Source organism: Pituophis catenifer, unplaced genomic scaffold (assembly GCF_029215685.1).
Source record: "Pituophis catenifer annectens isolate HBS135680 unplaced genomic scaffold, rPitCat1.0.hap2 SCAF_2, whole genome shotgun sequence".
NCBI classification, from domain to species: Eukaryota; Metazoa; Chordata; class Lepidosauria; order Squamata; family Colubridae; genus Pituophis; species Pituophis catenifer.
The window spans coordinates 265824467-265845095 of record NW_027256882.1 but is presented as its reverse complement, the minus strand read 5'-3'; the positions used below and the strand labels follow the sequence as shown (position 1 = coordinate 265845095).

Sequence of the window (20629 nt, the reverse complement as noted above, 5' to 3'; positions counted from 1 at the left end):
CATATATCCAAAAAATTTACCTCTTAATCATGATTCACTTTGCTTTATTATTTGCAATAATGAAACAATTATGAGGAAAGTACAACCAAATGTATAATGCTCAGAAGGTTCCTGACTGCATTTTTCAAATGTTTGTGCATTTTAATGAAATATAATTCTTCATTAAACTGGAACAATATATTTGATATATTGGTTTTGTGCATTATGTCTGAGAGCAGTATGTTAAATTTTTATGCATATACCTATACATTCTCAATACAGAGGTTAATTTTTATAATCAACAGTCCCTGACTGTTCTCTGCTGGAATATACAAATCAAATATGTTCTTGAAAGGGGAAATGGGGTAATAGTTAAGAAATTATTCTCTTCCAATATCTTAGCCCAGGAACACACTTGACTGGGGTGTTTGTGCAATTAATCTATTCATCTTCCCAACATCTACATTTAATTAAATAAATTTTAAAAGAAAGTGTTTGTAGAGTTAATAAACAATCTCCTATACAACAAGTATGATTTTGATAGGGGAAATGAGTTAATAGTTAAGTGGCTTCTCTCACAACATCCCAAATCAAGCGCACACTTGACTTAATTGTTTGTGCAGTTAACAACCGATTCATATTCCCAGGATCTATATTTCCTTAATTAAATTAAAAGAAGAAAATGTTTGTAGAGCTGATAATCAACATGAACTTTCTCTCCTAGTCAAACTATGAGTCCTATTGAAGGTATACTTGAAGTAATAGTAACCGAATATTTTTATTGTTTCTCAAAAACATCAAGCTTCAAAAGAGTGTATTAAACCACTGATTAAATCAGTAACGTTTAATTGTTCTGCACAAAATATTAAATGTATGAGAAATCATGAAGGAAGTTCCTCAAAATAAAAACACAACCTTGTCAATAGCTATAATTTCAATTTCAGATAATTTTCAGGAAGAATTTAAGCAGGTAAGTAACATTACAATACAAATCAATGACACCTTAACATACAGGTAGTCTTCGACTTACAACAGTTCATTTAATGACAATTCAAAGTTATAATGGTGACTTAAGACCATTTTTCACAGTTAATGACCTTTGCAGTACCCACATGATCATGTGATCAAAATTCAGACACTTAGCAACTGACTCATATTTATTACTATTGCTGTGTCTCAAGGTCATGTGATCATCTTTTGCGACCTTCTGACAAGGAAAATCAATAGGAAAGCCAGATTCACTTAAAAACTGGATTACTAACTTAACAACTGCAGTGATTCACGTAACAACTGAGGCAAGGTCGTAAAACGGGGCAAAACTCATCTAACAAATGTCTCACTCAGCAATGAAAATTTTGGGCTCTATCATAGTCATAAATTGAGGACTTACCTGTATTTCATTGAGGTTGGTGCAAGCTGAATGCATTGAAAAATCATCATTTTCTATTTGAGTTGTGCTGTAAATACTTTATAAGAGTAAATGTACACTACAGATATGCAAATGTTGCAGTCAGCATTCTAAGAAAGAATGTTGGGAGTGCTGACATTTTGTTGAGATATTGGGACCTCCTCAGAGAAATGCAATTTCAGTGATTTCCTGTGGCTGGGGAGTGAGTGGTTTAAAGCCTATGTCAATAAATCCACAGTGCTGTTTCACACCCACAAAGAAAAAGCAATGTTAGCGTGTATATGCAGTCATATGCATGCTTACTCAGAAGAAAATCCCATTTGAGTTGAGTTTGGCTTATTCCCCTAGTAAATACACATAAACCTGCAGCATTAGATTTCCACCCAGCATTTTTTTTTTTTTTGCCTAGACAGCTTAATGACTTCTATTTTTATTCCTGCAAGTTATTATTTTGGCTCTTTGATAATTAATAAAATATGCCACTGATGTCATCTAAGGATAACATAGCTTCTTATAAGTATTCAGTTTCAAATAAGAAAAGAAATGCAAATCTTTTGTTTAAGTCTCATTTTGTCATTGTTGCTTCTATTTATTAAAATGAAGTTGAATTACCATTATGAAAATTTAGAGCAAATAGCTACAGTCAGAGCTAATCCTGGAATGTGCTGTGTTAGCTTAACCTCACAGCACTGACAATGCCCTTTAATGCATCTATTATTTCAGATTTGGCTGCCTGCTCTTGAGTAATGCTCTTTAACTCTATAGTGGTAAATTCTGAATGAATTATCCAGACTGATAATCTCTGGATGTGAGGTCATTAGTTTACCCATAGAAGATCCCAGCATAGAATAGACAACAATACAGAAGCCTCTGTATTGTATTCAACAAAATACCTGGGATTAACAAGATAGCTTCCCCATCATACCTGTATCCCTTCACTTTATAGCTTCTGTTGATTTTTTTAAAATTGACTTTGAATTCTGCTTTTTGTGAGATTTCATAAACTAGTTTGCAGATTCCAATATGTATAAATACTGAGACCTTAGAGAGCTTTCACTAGAAAACAACTCTTAGTATTGGAAAGTAAAAGAGGGAACAAAAGGATTGCCTAGATTGAACATACATACAATTGAAACTAAAAACATGGTAGGTGAAGATGAAGATAAAGATAATAGGAACAGCCACCTGAGATTGCTGTTGCTATTTTTTTATTTGGTGCTAAAAGTTCATTTTTATTTGTATATAATAAAGGCCGACATGCCCTTTTCCTTTGGTTTCCTTAGTAATTACTAGGAAATTTTACTTCTGTGATTTGGTTATTTTTGTAAATGAATTTTGGAATTGGAGTGCCAGACCATTTTGTAAAAATCTTTGAAGCTATTGCAGCCTGTAATCCAAGGTTGTCTTTCTAGGAGCAGATGTAAGATATATTCTACAATATATTCACATATTCCACTTCAAAGTATCCACTGGGAAATACTCATTAGTATGTTTGGTGATAATCCTATATTTAAGTAATATGTTAAATAGTCAATTCATAAGGATCAAAATGAAAGAGGTATTTTAATGGTGATTGTAATCTACCAGAACAGTTGCTTGGTTGCTTCAGTTTAAAAAAGCACCAGAAAAATTTTACTGGCTGGGACTTAGTGAAGTTCAGAACCTTTTATAATGTCCAGTTAAGATTTTTTCTTCAATTAACAGTTCGATTTCCTGTTATATTAGCAGAGTTTCTGCCTATACAACTTTTGAAATTGTGTAGGCTGAAGACAATTGACAGAATCAAATTATGATTATCATGTCTGAATACAGATTCGTCAACTATTAATTTTGTGTCTATTTTCCTCTGACTTAATTTTTTAAAGAAAATTTAATTTGTCTAAACATTGTTCTGTGCAGTGAGGAACTACGAAAGGAAGTTCGCCAGTTGAAACGTGAACTAATAAAGGCAAAGCAAATGAAAGAAAATCCCTCAAAAGTGAAAGAGGATCAATCTGAAGGTAAAAGATGAAGCAAAGTATCACTTCTTGCAATCATATTCTAATAAATAGGATACATTTCCTTATAAAGCATGGTGTTAAGCTATTAAGAAATATTGTTCGACTTCGTTTAAGAAAAACTTATTCTATATGAGTTAGGTAAACTGAGTTTTGCCTCCCTAGAATCATAGGTTTCAGCAAACATGTATTAGCAGGGGAAGGGGGGAGGAAATTCTGTTACTTAATTAAGTAATGATAGTTACTATAGATGTGACTATGCTTTCAAACCCCCTAGGAGAGCATCACATTCTCATGTAATGTGCGGCTCATTCCTTGCCTGTTATCTTCTTCAACAGTTAAATTGATTCCCAATTTCAATTGCTTAAGTATATTTTGCTAATGCAACAACAGGAGACATCAAATATTATGTTCATTACTCTTTTCTGTTTTTGTTGTTTTATAATACTGCAGCTAAACAATCTGATTTTTTTAAAAAAAGAAAAAAACCTCATGAATCTAATTTAAATGGTGAGGTTATTGATGGTATTTATACCATCTCTTGAAAATTATGAGTACTGTGGTACATTGAAACTTAACAGATGTATTAAAGATATATTTTTGAAAGTCGAATCAGCAATTAGACACAACCTAAGTGGGGGGAAGGGGAAAGCACACATTTTTATTTCATCTGACTTCTTGTTCATCAGTAGCATGCTAGTACAAATAAGCCCAATTGTTTCTACTTTGCTTATTCCTTCATGCAGAAAGTAAAAACAGCAAGCCAGCTTTAGACTAGTTTTTACAGGTTTACAAATTTTGATCTATTGCATCAAGAATATAGATCCTGGATATTATAGTGATAATTATGATAATGTATGTCTTCCTGTTTTTGTTTGAGTAAAAAGAAAAAAAAATAAGAATAAGCTCTACACATACTCACAGGGGGAACCTTTACCTTTATGTTCACAGTAAACCTAAAGAAGCCATTACTGTTGTTATTATAGTCTTATGTCTAACATACTGACATTATACAAGTAAACAGTGAAGACTGGCGATCTTGTGCTATAGGAGGCAAGAAAAAAGCAGATGCAGATAGACTATAGTCCAGTGATGGCTAACCTTTTTGCCACTGTGCCAAAAGTGAGGGGAGCGCAGGGGGGTCATGCACACACATGCCCACACCCATAATTCAATGCCCCACACCCCCCGCCCCCCCACGCATGCGCATGTGACCCATCCACCCCCTCTGCTCACCCTGCTTTTGGCACGTGATGGCACGGTGGGCCCGGTAGGCCCGTTTTTTCGCCCTCCCCAGACTCCAGAGGCTTTCTAGGAGCATGGGAAGGGCAAAAACGGCCTTCCCCATACCCCGGAGGCCCTCCGTAGGCCAGAAATGGCCCATTTCCTGGCTTCCAGTGGGCCCAGAAGGCCCAAAAATCAGCTGGCCAGTTCGCGCATGCATGCTGGAGCTGAGGTAGGACAACACTCGCATGCCCACAGATACGGCTCCACGTGCCACCTGTGGCACACGTACCACAGGTTCGCCATCACGGCTATAGTCTATCCAATGGAAATGGATACATGAAAAAGATAGAAACAATTCTATCATTTGAATTCTTAAACTAAAAAGAGAAATTTCTGGCAACCAGCGGAAGAGAATGCCCCAAAGCACCGTATTGGATCATAAGAAAGAGAAATACAGAAGGTTTAGTAAAGTACTGGTGGTTCCAGGGTTCATGCGGGATTCTTCTCCAGTTATTTTGGCAATTCAGCTGGAATATCTGTTAACACTGGGCACAAATTCAATAGCACAGCCTTTTCCCATTTATGTACAGTAGTGAGGATATACTTGTTTTATTCTGTTTTTTTCTTCTTGTAATGGCTTGCCATAAATTAGTCTGAATTGCTTTGTTGACCTGGTTGATCCAAAATATGGTAGATTTATTTGTTTGCTTAGAAACGTCTCTAAATTATATTTCTAAACCATTCTCTTGTGGCTTTGAATATAAGTGTTTGTTTCAAATTAGCATCCAATAAAGCTGAATCCTATACAAATAAAGATTTAAACAAATGTTTTATTCCTTAAACAAATGTTCTATTCCTTAGCCAGTTCCCTTTTTTGGTGCATTATCAAAACAACATCTCTGTTGTGAATTGCAAAAATGTAGGGTAAAAGCAATTTGAGTTTTGGGAATAAAGGCAAAGAGTAAAATTCAACATTTGTTGAATATTTGTTGAATAGATATAAGAAGCTTGGGATAAACACAGGTCCATTAACCAACAAAAATGTAAAATGAAATAAAAACCTCAAAGGGCAGACTCAATAAACCACAAGGTTTTTTCCTGCCATCCATTTTCTATGTTTCAACAAAATCTGAACAGAACTATCAATATGTTTGAATATTGAGCAACATTTTCAATTACTGTGTTTTACTAGATTATGTCCATGAAAGGCATGAAATGCTGTCTCAACAATATATAGAAAGATAAAGTCAGATATGTGGTGTCTTTTGGAGATGATCAAAGATAGGTGACAAAGACAGAGAGATCCTGCAATAAATTTTATTAATACTGTTAAAAAAAGCTCGCCTTTTATTTTATGCATGTTTACAACAGTGGCCCCTGGCCACTTTCCTTGGTTTGCACCAAAATCAGAACTGACTTGTTTCTTCAAACACATCCCCTGAACTTTGGGGAAATATTCCATAATCCATTAGAATTGTGGAATAAAAGCACTGCAAAATGCACTTTTATGTTTCCCATATTGATATTATTCATAAGAATGTTTCAATGCTACCTTTAACCGGAACAAAACATTCAGAATAATCTTTGTTAGCTACAAGACTGTTCGTTATTCATACATTGGATTACTGCAATAATAGCAATATTCATTACTATGGTTAAGTTATAAAATGATAAATATCTAGATGCAAGTCTACTTTCAAGCCGAATAACTGAAATGCTTTCTTATTTTACAGCTTCCTTCCCCAAGCTCTCTTTTTATGGTACAACCATTGTCCTGGTTTAAATGTGCCAATTAATGCATGGAGATGTGTGCAGTTGCATAACCAACTACAAATATTTTACTGTAATCAGATTACTTATTCTTTTCAATTATATAGTTTTATTATTGCACATCCTGATACATTGTCTAAGTTTCTGCCATTTATTCTGCTATTAATTTTGAGTTTTATGAGTCCCTTGACCTCAAAGCTACTGTGATGCACTTTAAAACTAAATATAATGGTATTTTTCCTAACAATCATTGTGTATTATTTCCTTGGGTTTTTTTTTTAAAGAAAATATTCTTGGGCCAGCAGTAATTTCACATTTTCTTTGTAGAAAAAAAATGGCACTGATTCACTACTTGTCAACACTGTCCCATTAGATTATTACATATAAAATGTATATGTGAGGAAAACAAGTGTCTGGAGGCAGATCACAATCTGCCTATTAGATGCGAGCATATAGTTAATACATGTTCTTACTACTTGGTTACCATATTTTGGCCCATCAATAATGTCATTCCTTTGAAATATGTCTGTGTTGTATAGAACACTATTGTATTCTTACCCATAAAATCAGAAAGCAATATTGTTAAAAAAAAAATTTTTAAATATCTTATGAAGTGCAAATATTTTAAAAGCAACTTTAGTTTCTAAATTTCCATAGCAGTTAAGTTAGAGATCAGAACAGCAGAAGCGCAATATTAGGTGTCAAATATTTTTTATATCTAATTTGTAATAGGAGGAGGAAATGCACTTCTCATTATTGTGTTCATTTGTGGTTTTTTCAGGTACAATAACAGGATTTAAGCAGGAAAGCTGTCAGTAGTTATTCCTGAATATTAAAGTACAATAGTCTTGCTAAAAAAGGCAAGTCCTGAAGTCATTCAACAATCTGTAGGGCTAATCATGAGCACTAAATAAAAGAGTAATTTAGATTAAGATAAAGTATTACTGAAAGCAGGAAATCTCATCTTGCAGATAAAGGAAGAAGAAAGCATTTGTTTCTTATCTGTATGATCTAGTGCTAGTTTTAATGTAACCATGTGATTTCCTGTTAAGTACTTATCACCCTTTTTAAATGAATTGCATTATATTACATTTGTATTTTTCTTACTTTTTAAAATTTAGTTCCTAAATTTTGTGTGTGTATTATTGAACAATGACCTGTAGGGTGAACTGGGTTATAGAATTTTATCTTAAATATAGTCATCATTTAGGGGACTCTTATTCAACCTTTAAGGTCTTTGCATATTGTCTCATTAGTTTTGTTTGTACTAATACTATCTAGCTGACAGACATCCTCAAACTCTTGTTACGATCTTTTCTTGTTACTCCAATTTGGTAATTTCTGCTAACTGGCTGGAGAAGGGAACATTCTATCTGCTGCTCAGAAATTATTGCTTGGGGGAAAATATGTAGACTATTTTCTCTAATTAGTCAAAACAACCTCTATTTAAGACAGAAAAGAAAAAAAGGATTCAGCTAAAAAACCAAGAACAATTTCATAGCACAAGAACAAATTTATTGAAACATTTGTCAATACTTCTTTAAATAAAAGTGCTTTTGAGGTTCATGAAAAAATAGCAAGTAGAACATATACAGAAATAGATGATGGATTCTAAAATCTTCATAAGCGGAATGTACTTCAATTTGGATTCAGGCCTATTTTAGGATAGAAACACATTTGGAAGCAAAAGTTGGCCTGTTAGATCAACATCATTGACTGACTAGCTGTGTTTTAAAAAATTTCTATACTGTCTACGAATTTGTACTCAACTCAGACAATCTGTTCCACAGTTTGGCTGTTTGGTGAAGTTTTGGTGAAGTGTATCTAGTCCTCAAGTTTCCCTTTCCTGTTGAAGTCTTATCTAAAGATAGTTTTCTCTTTAAGATACATTAATAATTTAGTTTATTCAGCATGGAGCTTAGTTATGTAGCATGAGGTTATATATTCTGCAATATTAGGACTGTTGGTGAGTCAACAGCGGGTCAGAGCTGCTGCAGGACAAAGATGACAGTTACTCTTTAAAAATTATGATTTAAATCAAGTTGATTTAAATCAAGCCTTTTTACTAGTGATTTAAATCATTATTTAAATCGTGATTTAAATCGACTTGATTTAAATCAAATCCACCCCGAAAGTAGGGCAAAGAAATATTGCCTAGGGAACTCAGCCTGCAGCTACATAATAGACAGAGCTCAGAAGGGACCCTCCCTGAGAAGGGACCTTCTCAGACTATAAAGAAAATAGTAGGAGATTGTACTTTCAGATTTGCAAGTTTCTGTTAATGTAGATAATATAATACAATATTATACTTTATTATATTAGCCACAGCTGGCTGTGTTTCCTCTTTGGCTTATCTGGGAGAATGTGTGTGTGTGTGCCTATGTGCACATGTGCCTGCCTGTTTTATATTTTTTGCCACCAAAAGAGGCATCAGGTCTTATTTTCGGGCGGGGGGGCTCACTTGCGGGCATCACCTCCCCCCCCGGCCTCCTTTTCACTGTCACAGGCCTTAAGGAACTTCTGCTGCCAGCAAGGCTTTCATTAAGTCCTCTGCAGCCGATAACAGAGCTCCGGATCGATCCGGAGCTCTGTTATCAGCTACAAAGGCCTTCAGGAATGCCTTGTTGGCTGCAGAAGAAATGGGCCCGCAAGGCAGGTGTCGGAGTGTGCAAGGCCTGGATGCAACTGTCCAAAGATAAGTAGTAGGGCAGCTCCATCCCCACCCTAGCTTAATTTTTACCCATGCACCCTGGAGTGGGCGGGGTCTTAATTAGGGCTTATTTTGGGGGGTAGGGCTTATATTGGATACACATGTAAAAATCAAGCTAGGACTTACTTTTGGGGTAGGTCGTATTTTCGGGGAAACACGGTATTATCCACAGAATATTGATGGTTGCATGATTCTAGAAATTCTAAACCAATAATGACTGTTTTACACTGATTACAGGCATTTGTTAATTGCCTGGATTTCAGTTTGTCAAACTGGAGTCTTCTGAATAAACTTGCATAAGGTTTCACTGTTAAATAAGTTAATATTTTATAAGATGTGTATGTCTGTGGAGATTCTCAGTCATCCAGGTCATGGTTGTCCCCAAAGTGCTTTTTCAAAAGCCAACTAGACTTTATTTTTGGGTTTGAAGTGGATCTGTATATTGTGTTGGTTGAAAATCCTCCTGAGCTTTTCCGATATTCCTGCAACATATGGAATGAATAAGCTCAGGAGGATTTTCAACCAACACCATATACACTAAGGCAGAAGCTTGTCCACCCCAAGAATAAAACATCCAGACACAAACTGAGCAATGTGATATATGCAGTTCAGTGCTATGAGACATGTACAGATCTGTGCATTGGAGAAACAAAACAACCTTCATAAACGCATGGCACAACATAGGAGATCAAACCCATCAGGACAAGATTCAGTAGTCCATCTGCATTTGAAAAACAAAGGTCATTCTTTTGAAGGCAACAAAGACCATATTCTGGACAGGGAGGACTGCTGTTTTGAAAGAGGGATCAAAGAGGCCATTTATTAAGATTGAACAGCCGTCTCTCAACAGAAGGGGAGAGATCTGATACCACCTATCTCCTATTTACAATACAATCCTTTCAGCAGTTCCAAGAAGGTTTCACACCCATTTGCATTATTCAGGTGGCCCTGAGGGCACAGATAAACTTTCAAGTGGCCTCAACGACTTTCAGAAAGAATGCAAATGAGCAGATCACTGCAAGGAATATAAATACTATAATCCTCCACCATTTGGTCAGACCTGAAGAAGCTTCTTGGATAAGAAGCTAAACATCTTCAAGAAAAAAGTCCAGTTGCCTTTTGAAAAAGCACTTTTGGGATTAAGATGTATATGTAAAATGACTAATGTAAACTTAAGTATCACAATTATTTTTGAATAAAATGTGTGTTTTCTTTTGTTTCTAAATGGAGAAGAGGAAGCTGCTCCAAATAGCATTGTTGCAGAATATCTTGAAGAAAAGAAGAAATATGAGGAATTGAGAAAGCATCAGCCAAAGAAAGGAACCTCTCGTGAAGAACAAGTAAGTGTCATATTTACTAAAAAAGAAAAAAGACTTTAATTTAATATCATCTTTCACTTGCAAAACAAGATTAGACAGAACCAAATAATCTAACTCCATTTCTACATTCACAGAAATATCTAAGGCAAGTCTGTTATTCTACATTATAAAGGAGGGAGAGAGAGGAGCTTAGTTTTATTTCATCTTTTTCTTTACAATTTAATTTGTGCGCTGAATGCTTACATTAATTTTAAATCATATTAATAAATCTATGATCTTGACACCATAGCAGAATAGTGAAAGTAGAAGCCTGGAATTATTTGTTATCCTTTTTAAACATTATACCGCATCTTCACAGAGCTATATTCAAAACTTGTTTTACAGCTAGTGAAAGTGTTTTAGTAGATGTCTACCTCTTTCAAAGCCCACTCTAATGATTGCTGGTTCATAAACTCAAGTTCAGTTTCTTCTTTTTGGATGTGTTTTGTTTGTGGTGATAAATTATCTTTCAGTGACAGACACAGTCACTGTCATCTCTGCAATGGTAAGGGGCACCTTCTGAATACATGAGGCCTTGCTAGCAATATTTCAATAGGCGAATATATGAAAATGTCTTTTCTTAGTTACAGTTATACTTTGCAATTTACTTGTACCTGATTCAGCACGTGCTGCTGTTTATAGAGGAGAATATTTCATCAGACTAATAAGCCATTGGCAAACTCTCTCTGTTGTATGTCCAACTTCCATGATATAGATACAGTCTCCAACAGCCACTGAATCCTCTGTGGATTTTCTGTAGTATGTTGAACAGATGCAGGTGTATATAGTAGTTAAATCCTACATATTGCATCTTTGTACACTTAATATGATAGTCCTTGGCTGCCCTGTCACCAAGTACCACCTGCATTTCTTTTAAGATTTTTGCACATTGATAGCGATCACCAAGAAAACAAGCTGCTATTTATTTTTATTTTTAACATTTCACTATTTTGTCAGTTAAGTGATATGCCAGTCTTTTAGGAATTGAGCAGGAAGGGAGGGATTTCTCACTGGGGATATTAGTAATGTCACACTAAAGTCATTCCGCCAATGCTATTCATCTTTTCTGACAATATGCGACCACAGAGTATTTTAAATAATTGCAATGAATAGGCTCCTTACCATTAATACCTGTATACATTGATTGAATGAAATGATTATTTCTTTTGGAACATAAGTTGTGAAATCAGATGTTCCCTAGCAACACAATTCAATGGGCAAATAATTCTGCAATAAATGAAAATTTTTGTATGGGAACATTAAAGATGTGTACAAACATAAGCTATACCTTACAGTATGTTTGTATTGTAGGGTATAGTTTACAATATAAATAGAATATAGCAGATAGCTGTATGGCAGTATAGCCAATGAAGAACTAGAATGTTCATTGGAACTACATTCATTGAAGAATAATAGAAAAAAAATTATTTGATAAAATAAGTACATTAAAAAATATAGTTCAGAGTATTTTTTCCACAAAATACAACACTTTACAAATTCTATATTGTGAACACTAATACTGTGTAAAGCACAATGTCTGTGGAGATTCTGAGTCATCCAGGTCATGGTTTTTCCAAAGGTGCTTTTTTAAAAAGGCAACTTGACTTGTTTTGTTTTTCCTTGAAAATGTTTCACTTCTCATCCAAGAAGCTTGTTCAGTTCTGACTGAATGAATGGTGGAGAACGGAAGGATTTATATTCCTCATCTGGTCCTCAGTTGAGGCCACTTGGAGGTTTATGTGTGTCCTCAGGGTCACTTGAATAGTGCAAATGGGTGTGGAACCTTCTTGGAACTGCTGAAAGGACTGTGTTGTAAACAGGAAATTTGTGGTGTTGTATGCCTCTCCCTCTGTTGAGAGAGGGCTGTTCAGTCTTAATGTAGATGACCTCTTTGACCTCTCTTTCAAACCTGGTTATATAAATTATATATAATTATATAAATATAAATCCTTCCATTCTCCATTACTGTTAGAACTAAAGAAGCTTCTTGGATGAGAAACAAAATATTTTCAAGGAAGAACAAAGAAAATCCAGTTGCCTTTTGAAAAAGCACCTTTGTGTAAGACAGAGTGTATTGGGCATGTGTTAAGCCTCATGTTTTAATTCCAGACACTGGCGTTACTGGATCGATTCAAATCAAAGCTAAACCAAGCAATATCAGAAACACCTGAAGATGAAGTACCTGAACCTGAAGTGGAGAATGATGAAGGATGGTGAGAAACTTATGAATTCAAAATAACTTTAAGTACAAAATACAGAATAGAAAATATTTTCATAGTCTTATCTTCAGGATTTTAATTTTCTCTTCCCCAATAACTCTAACCTAATTATAAAACCATATATTGTTTTATGCAAGGATATTTTTTCCTTAACAAAGAGAAAAACTCCTCTGGTAAGGGATAGATTCAGGGGTGAAATGCTCCCGGTTCAGACCAGATCACTCGATCCAGTAGCGATGGTGGCGGGTGCTTCAGAGAACCAGTAGCAAAAATCCCTACACCCCCCCCCCCCCACCATGCCCAGCTGAGCCGCACGATCATCAGAGGCTTCTTTTTTTCTTTTTTTTTAAAGCATTTTTTCTACAACCTCTTCTGCTGAAAAAATGCTTTTAAAAGTAAAAAAAAAGCCTCTGATGATCGCGTGGCTCAGCTGGGATCGTCAGAGGCTTTTCAAAGCATTTTTTGCAACCTCTTCGGCTAAAGAGGTTGTAGAAAAAATGCTTTGGAAAAAAAAAAGTTGGCCACGCCCACCCAGTCATATTACCCCTCCCAAGCCACGCCCACAGAACCAGTAGTAACAAATTTTACATTTCACCCCTGGATAGATTTCATCTCTACCTCCACTCTCAATAAACCTAAATAAGATTGCCATTTCCTTACTACAATTCCTTACTAGTGTAGAAAAAACTAACTTTCCTGCATCAGAACTAGCGAAGCTTATAAGCAAGTTTACCCTTCACCCACCCTAACTGTTACAAACTTAATCACACAAATTGAATGATAGGATTAAAATCTATCCTCTCCAGTGGACTCCAGCAGAAACCAGGAGACTGTGAATTCTAGTCCTTGCTTAGGCATGAAGCCAGCTAGGTAACTTGTGCTAGTCATTTTTTTTCAGCCTAGAAAGCAGTGGCAAGCCAGTTCTGGCAAACCAAGAAAACAGGAGTCAAGACTAGTACAACCCCTTCTCCCACATACACAAACACATATATAAAAAACCCACTACCAGTAACAATAGCACCCCCCCCCCCTTCCAAATAAAATTGTGTATATCAGACCATGGTTTATTTTCAAGAATATAGTAAGCCTAAAAGAGGACAGGGAATCCTTTTCTGTTTGAGACACACAATGCATTATAGGAAATATTATGGGAGTCAGGAGTGCTTGCCATTAGTGGGTGAGATCTTTGCTTTTTATTCTGTTAGTTTCTTTAAAAAAACCTCCCTCACACACACATTCATGCACCACCCATTTAGTCAATTCTCTTTCTGGCTTTTTTGTTTGTTTGTTTCATGACCATTGCTGATTTCTGAACCAATGCACACGAGGAAGAAGAAAACAGACAGAGCAAGGATTCTTACCATGGGCACATTCATTTAGCAACATATTGATCTTAGGGCTTAATCAGAGTTAGCCTACTGCTGAGAATATGCACACAAATAAAAGTTTATTTTGTATACTCTAGATTAAGTTGCTTCTTCTTGGATTGTGTCTTTTGGAATTTCACTAACCTAAAAACTATAACAAGCGTGAAGAATTTTTTGGTTGAGAGATTGGTTTGGGAAGAAAAAAATATTTTTGGATTCAAATTGTTTTTTTCCCCCTCTTCAGTGCCCTTAACTAGGTTGAGTGGCTGGATCCAATTGTGGCAACTTCGATGGAATTTTTAGTGTAGACTTCCAACCCACTCCTCAAAAACTACAGCAGTGTGCTTTGAGATGATTTACTGAAAGTGTGTGTGTGTCTGTGTGTGTGACTGAGTGAGTGAGAGAGAGAGAGAATGAGAGAGAAAGAGAGATGCATAAATTATATGATTGTAAACCATTTTGTAGGGTATGGTTGCTGCTTTTATGGAAAGTGAAATCAAGCCAGCAGGCCTTGCACAACTGTCAGGGTATGTTATCTGAAATAAAATGATTGCCTGTAAGACATTCTTTTGTGTCCACATGAGTGGCCACACATTGAGGTATAATTTTCATTTTCTGTCAAGATAGAAGCCATTACCAATTTGTTATATTTTCTTTTATTTGGCAATCTTCTCTTTCTGCATTTTTGGCTGAATTGTCCTGTTGGCATAGAATACAGCAGACATTTGGGTACTTTTCAGACGTATTTGACTTCTCTGTGCAAAAACATTTTTTTAAATATTACAACTCTACTGTAAACAGTGTGTATGGTGTTTGATAATTACTACCAGACATTACTATTTTACGAGGCATTTGAGGAAGCATTGTTAAAAGATCTAAAGCAAATTTGATAGGGTAAAGTTTCATTCTAAAGCTTAAAATCTCTTATTAGGACATACCGCTGTCATCTGAAACTCAACAGTGCTTCTGTCTGCTTCATGGCGCTCTCGTCTCCTTATAACAGCTATATAATGTAAAATGCATATAAAAGACAGGTCATAAATGCCAATGTGACATTTGCAGGACTGTTGATGGAGCCCTGTGAAAACCTATATGACCCTCTGCTACATGACACATCTGGATTTGGCACAGCAATGGCATTTGCATCATTTACTCAGCATTTCTTGGCACTGGCTGACACTGAGGTGTCTAATGCTGATAAACAGCAGCTAGTTTCATGACCATTATTAAAAAGGTGCTCCTGACACCTTCGGGTTTCATTTTTTTTTTTTTTATGTTTATAGCTTCAGTTATCCTCTTTTAACATAGAGAGTTGCTTAATTTCTCAAAGAATTTTTAATGAAGGCATTTGCTCATTCATTGCTGCTCAGCACATTTCCTGAAGGAGTATTGATTTGAGAGCATTACATACAGATATAGGGACCTTGGAATCCTATTGGACGATCACTTAAACATGGGCCAGCAGTGTGCAGCAACAGCCAAAAGAGGTAATACGATCTGTGGTTGTATAAACAGAGACATAGAATCAAAATCACATGAAGTATTAGCACCGCTTTATAAATCCTTAGTAAGATCACACCTGGAATACTGCATCCAGTTTTTGGTCACCACATTACAAAAAAGTTGTAGAGATTTTGGGGGGGAAAGTGCAAAGAAGATTATTAAAGGTCTGGAGAGAAAAACATACAAAGAGCGGTTGCAGCAGGGGTGAAATGCTACCAGTTCGCTCCAGTTTGGGCTAACCGGTCGTCATAAAAACTACCAATTCAGGCGACCGGTAGCAAAAAATGCTTTAAAAAGTTTTTTTTTTAAAAAAAAGGTTCCAACGATCACAGCTGTGCCGCGCGATCATCAGAACCTTTTTTTACTTTTTTAAAACATTTTTTTACTACCGGTTCGGGTGAATAGATAGTAAAAAATGCTTTAAAAAGTTTTTTTTAAATGTTGGCCACACCCACTCAGTCACATGACCCCTCCCCCCACCAAGCCACACCCACAGAACCGATAGCAAAAAAAATGCGTTTCACCACTGTGTTGCAGGAATTGGATATGGCTAAGTCCAGAGAAGAAGGACTAGGGATGACATGATAGCAGTATTCCAGTGTTTGACCACAAAGAAGAAGGGGTCAACTTATTTTCCAAAAGCACCAGAAGGCAAGGCAAGAAACAATGGATGGAAACTAATCAAGGAGAGAAGCAATTTGGGATTAAGGAGAAACTTCCGAACAGAGAGGACAACTGGAGCAGCTTGCCTTCAGAAATTGTGCGTACTGGAGATTTTTAAGAAAACACTGGACAGCTACCTATCTGAAATGGCATAGGGTCTCCTGCTTGAGCATGAAGTTGGACTAGAAAACCTCTGAGATCCCTTCTAGCTCTATTCTGATTGATTGCATGATTCCAGTAATACAAGATGCAATAGAAAGGGGACAAGACTAAACTGCTTTCTGCTTCATATTTGTTTTCTGTTAATAGTGGAAAGACGGAGAACCATTTCTTTCCTTTTTAGGAAAAAGCTATTGCCATTCTGAAATGCTATGCATGTTGCAAGGCATATGCCTTGATTATGTCCAACACAAGAGACCTGAATTTGTACAGCTGAGCTCTGCCTCGGGGATCAGACTTCCTTAATACATTCTGTGGGATCAAATCACAATCCAGGAATACCATTAAGAGGTGACATCCCTCCCTCTTATACCAGAGGGTTAAAATGGAATCACTTTAGTATACTCTCCTCCTTTCAAGCTTAAATCATGCGTCGCTAATTGTCGCATTCTTTTTCCAAAGTTCTCTCTACTCATCTTGTAGCAACAGTGACCTCAGAAGGAAGATAGAACACACATGCATGTACATCCTTGCCTCTCACTATCATCAAATACATTGCCCACATTCACAATGCTAAGTCAGGATTTTGAGCCATGTTTGTTAAAGAAACGATGAAGGCCTGATTTGTATGCAATGCTAAGGCAGCGTAGACAAGGCCATACACCACAATATGCCCAAAAGAAGTAGTATTTGGCTTAGTTCAATGGATGAACCCAGTCACTGTGCACATGTGTATGTGAGATAAAGAGGAAGTAGGGGGAAGATATGTGGGCCCCTTTTTGCATGTCAGTTTTCACATCAAATCAGACTTCTTCTGGGATATGAGCTGGGGCAAAAAGACATGCCTTGGTAGCTGCAGATTCCTGCTTCTGCTTTTGACTATGTTTAGCAGAACTATATAACTATAAAGAGTTTAGAAATTTTACAGATCAGAAAGGTCCAGATTTAATATATTCCAGACTGGCAAAATAAGATGCACAATTGTCTGGTACGTATATGGAATGAGAATGTATATATTTTTTTAAAAAAAGTTGCAAATGAAGATACATTTATTAATCCCAAATATCCTGATTTGCTAGGTTGAGACTCATGGGATGAAGAATGTTGGGAAGTTTTTCACAATAAATGAAACAAGGTCATGCAGCAGGAAATAGATACCAGTTTTTCTTCTTTCTCCATTATAGGGAGAGAACCCACCTTTTAACCAGCATATTTTCACCTCAATTTGGCAGCTTCACACAATTGATTTAGTTCTTGTCTGCTAGATGATTGAACATTTTTGATTATGAGGATTTAAATTTCTGTTTGGATCAAGATTAAGTTCGTTTGAGAGACTGTTATATAAACATATTCCACTCTGGAAGTGATTAAGCCAGGAGTTATAAAACCATGCACAACTTGATGTTTAAAAGCATTTTCTGGCTTTTCTCATAGTGCATAGTATCAAGTTGTTCAAATATCTGCATTCCAAACTTAGATGTGCTTGATTGTTGAACATATCCTAAATCATTTACATGCTAAACAACCTGCTGCTGATTAGAATAAAATTTTCCAAGGATTCGCAAATACTCTTATAATTACAAAGTAAACTTTTAAAAGCCTGCCTTGATATTGTATTGTCAACTCTGATAGTAACTTTGTCAGAGAGTGTCAATGAAGAGTATTGTTTAGACCTTCAAAACATAAGGCATGATTTGCAATAAAATAATTGGTTGCATTACTCAAGCAATTAGTACATTGACAATTTTTGTTTTGATCTCCCTAGCATACAAGCATCACAAAATAAGCTCTTAATTTCTTAAGAGTTGCCAACTCCAAAGGTCACCCAGGATCTACAGGAAAGGTCCTTTCTTATGTGGTATACCAAGTCTAGCGATTAAACAATATATCACAAGTCAATTATTCAAAATGGAAGAATTTCTCAGCTTTAGGAATCAAATCAAAGGTGTGTCCAATAAGAAGCTGAATGATGTGTCACTTCAAATTGTAGCATCTAACATTGCTTCAAAAAGATTCCTTCAGGCCCAAAGGATAGAAAAAGCCAGATTAGCCACCACAATTTTCAAAGAAATACATTTTTAATGGGCTCAGGTGGTTATACAGGACACCATGTGTCAGGGTAATGATGATTTAATAGCTGACCAGCTGCTGTAATACTGTAATGCTGTAATGATGATGCAATGGTAGGAATGAGTCAGCAGGATTATTTGGCTGTTACCACTTTAAGAGTCTGTATTATAAGAGAGGCCCTTTTGGGGTGTGTGTGTCTCTCTCTCTCCCTCTCTCTCCCCCACCTCTCTCTGTTCTTCCATGCTGTAGCTGCTGATTGATTGTTTGACCTTTGCCTAGTACGTGTATGTATATTCTTTTGTAGAGATAAACCACTATTTATTATTACAAACCTCTGTTTGATGTTATTGCTCCTGGGTTGTCTCACATAGTCTCACTGTGCGCACTCTGATACCATGGTTTAATCTTTTCAGATTATCTGGCTGGTTCTCTGGCCTCACTTATATAATGCATAAGTTACACTAGTGTCCATGTGGGTTTGGTATGTCCAACTTGTACAGGTAGTTAAGTCAACTTGTTAAATTGAGGACTGCCTGTAGAAGTCAGATAGATCTAGCCCACCTGGACACTAGTACAACTTCATATTATGTAAGTCAGGGGTGTCAAACTTGATTTCATTGAAGGCCACATCAGGGATGTTTGATCTCCAGGGGCCGGGGTGGGTGTGGCCAGCTCAACATCACTCGTGTTGGGGGCATCTGTGGTGGCTGCCACGGCCTCCTGCAATCCTCTGCCAGTGAAAATGGAGCTCGGGAAGGCTCTCCTGAGTTCCGTTTTCTCTGGCAGAGGGTTGCAGGAGGCCATGGCAGCCAAAAACAGAGCTCAGGAGCCCATTTTCACTGGCAGAAGCACCACATGCTGGTTCTTCGCTGTTTCCAGGGTGGCCCTGCAGGCCAGATCTAAGTACTCTGCGGATCGGATCCGGGCTCCGGGCCTTGAATTTGACACCCCTAATATTAGTGGTTCATTTAGTGATCAGTCAAAGTTACCACAGCACAGAAAAAAGTGACTTATGACCATTTTCACACTTATGACTGTTGCAGCACCCCCACGGTCACATGATCAAAATTCAGTTACATGACAACTGATTCATATTTATGATGGTCCTGGGTCATGTGATCATCTTTTGCAACCTTCTGACAAGCAAAGACAATGGGGAAGCCAGATTGACTTAATAACTATGTTACTAACTTAACAACTGCAGTGATTCAGTTAACAATTGTGGCAAGAAAGGTCATAAAATGGAGCAAAACACACTTAACAACTGTATCTTTTAGCAATATAATTTTTTGGGCTAAATTGTGGTTATAAGTTGAAGACTACCTGTATTTGTATTGCTTGCTTTCATATCATTCCAGCAGAGATAAAATTTGACTGAGACAAGTGCTAAAAAAAATAATAATAGAATACTACAGCTTCCTCAGAGATCGGCCATAATTAAAACTATAGCTCCAAAGCAATTACAACAGCACATATGTATCAAATTTATATCTGCTGCAATCATGAGACTCTGCAGCTTATAGTAATTAAGTATATATATTAAACATCTACTATAGGAATAAAATCATAAAATGGAATTCAAAACATGCTACTCACCATACTATTAACACAGTAAGTTGGGTCTTCACCAATATTTTTTTTCTTGAAGCAGAACATAAAATGAGTTTTCCAGCTTCTTTAAAGCTATTATGGCCTTTACTTCTTATAAAAAAAACAACAAAACAAAAACAACTCATCATAAACTCTCTGACTCTGAATTTTATTTTGGGTTTTTTAAATACTTTTGAGCCTTGTTGGCTGAGCATGGATAATACCATGCCTGACTGGCCAAATAGTGGAAAAGTGTATAATTTGTGTTCTGAAACAAAACCATAGACCTTATGCAATTTAGATAACTTTGTACAAATATGCTGATTATGTGCCCAAGTCTGAGGATAATAATGTAGTTTTAATGTGAGGTAATGTAATATTTAAGAGCCTCTATAGAAATATTATTTCCTAATCAGTTTTTGATGATTGGGGTGACAAATGCATCCTTATGGTTATTCTTTTCCAAAATGGCAAATCGTAACATTGAGCATGTTTTAATATAAAATATATATTTATAAGCTTGCCTTCAATTACTTGTCTGGTTAGTGTAGAAAAATGCATAAAAATACAATGAAACTCAAAGATCATAGGAATACACTGCAGTTTTTG

At 36.2% G+C, this 20629-nt stretch overlaps 1 protein-coding gene across 2 annotated transcripts in view; it reads left to right on the top strand.

Moving 5' to 3' along the window:
- Window positions 1-20629, top strand: part of CWC27 (CWC27 spliceosome associated cyclophilin) — a 104983-nt gene that overhangs the window by 66096 nt on the left and 18258 nt on the right. Inside the window, exons 11-13 of one of the 2 annotated variants that reach the window (XM_070935859.1) lie at window positions 3287-3387; window positions 10325-10431; window positions 12559-12662. In XM_070935859.1, coding sequence (XP_070791960.1) covers window positions 3287-3387; window positions 10325-10431; window positions 12559-12662 — 312 coding nt within the window. Of the gene's footprint in view, window positions 1-3286; window positions 3388-10321; window positions 10432-12558; window positions 12663-20629 lie in introns of both variants that reach the window. The other variant, XM_070935858.1, reaches the window with a different exon arrangement.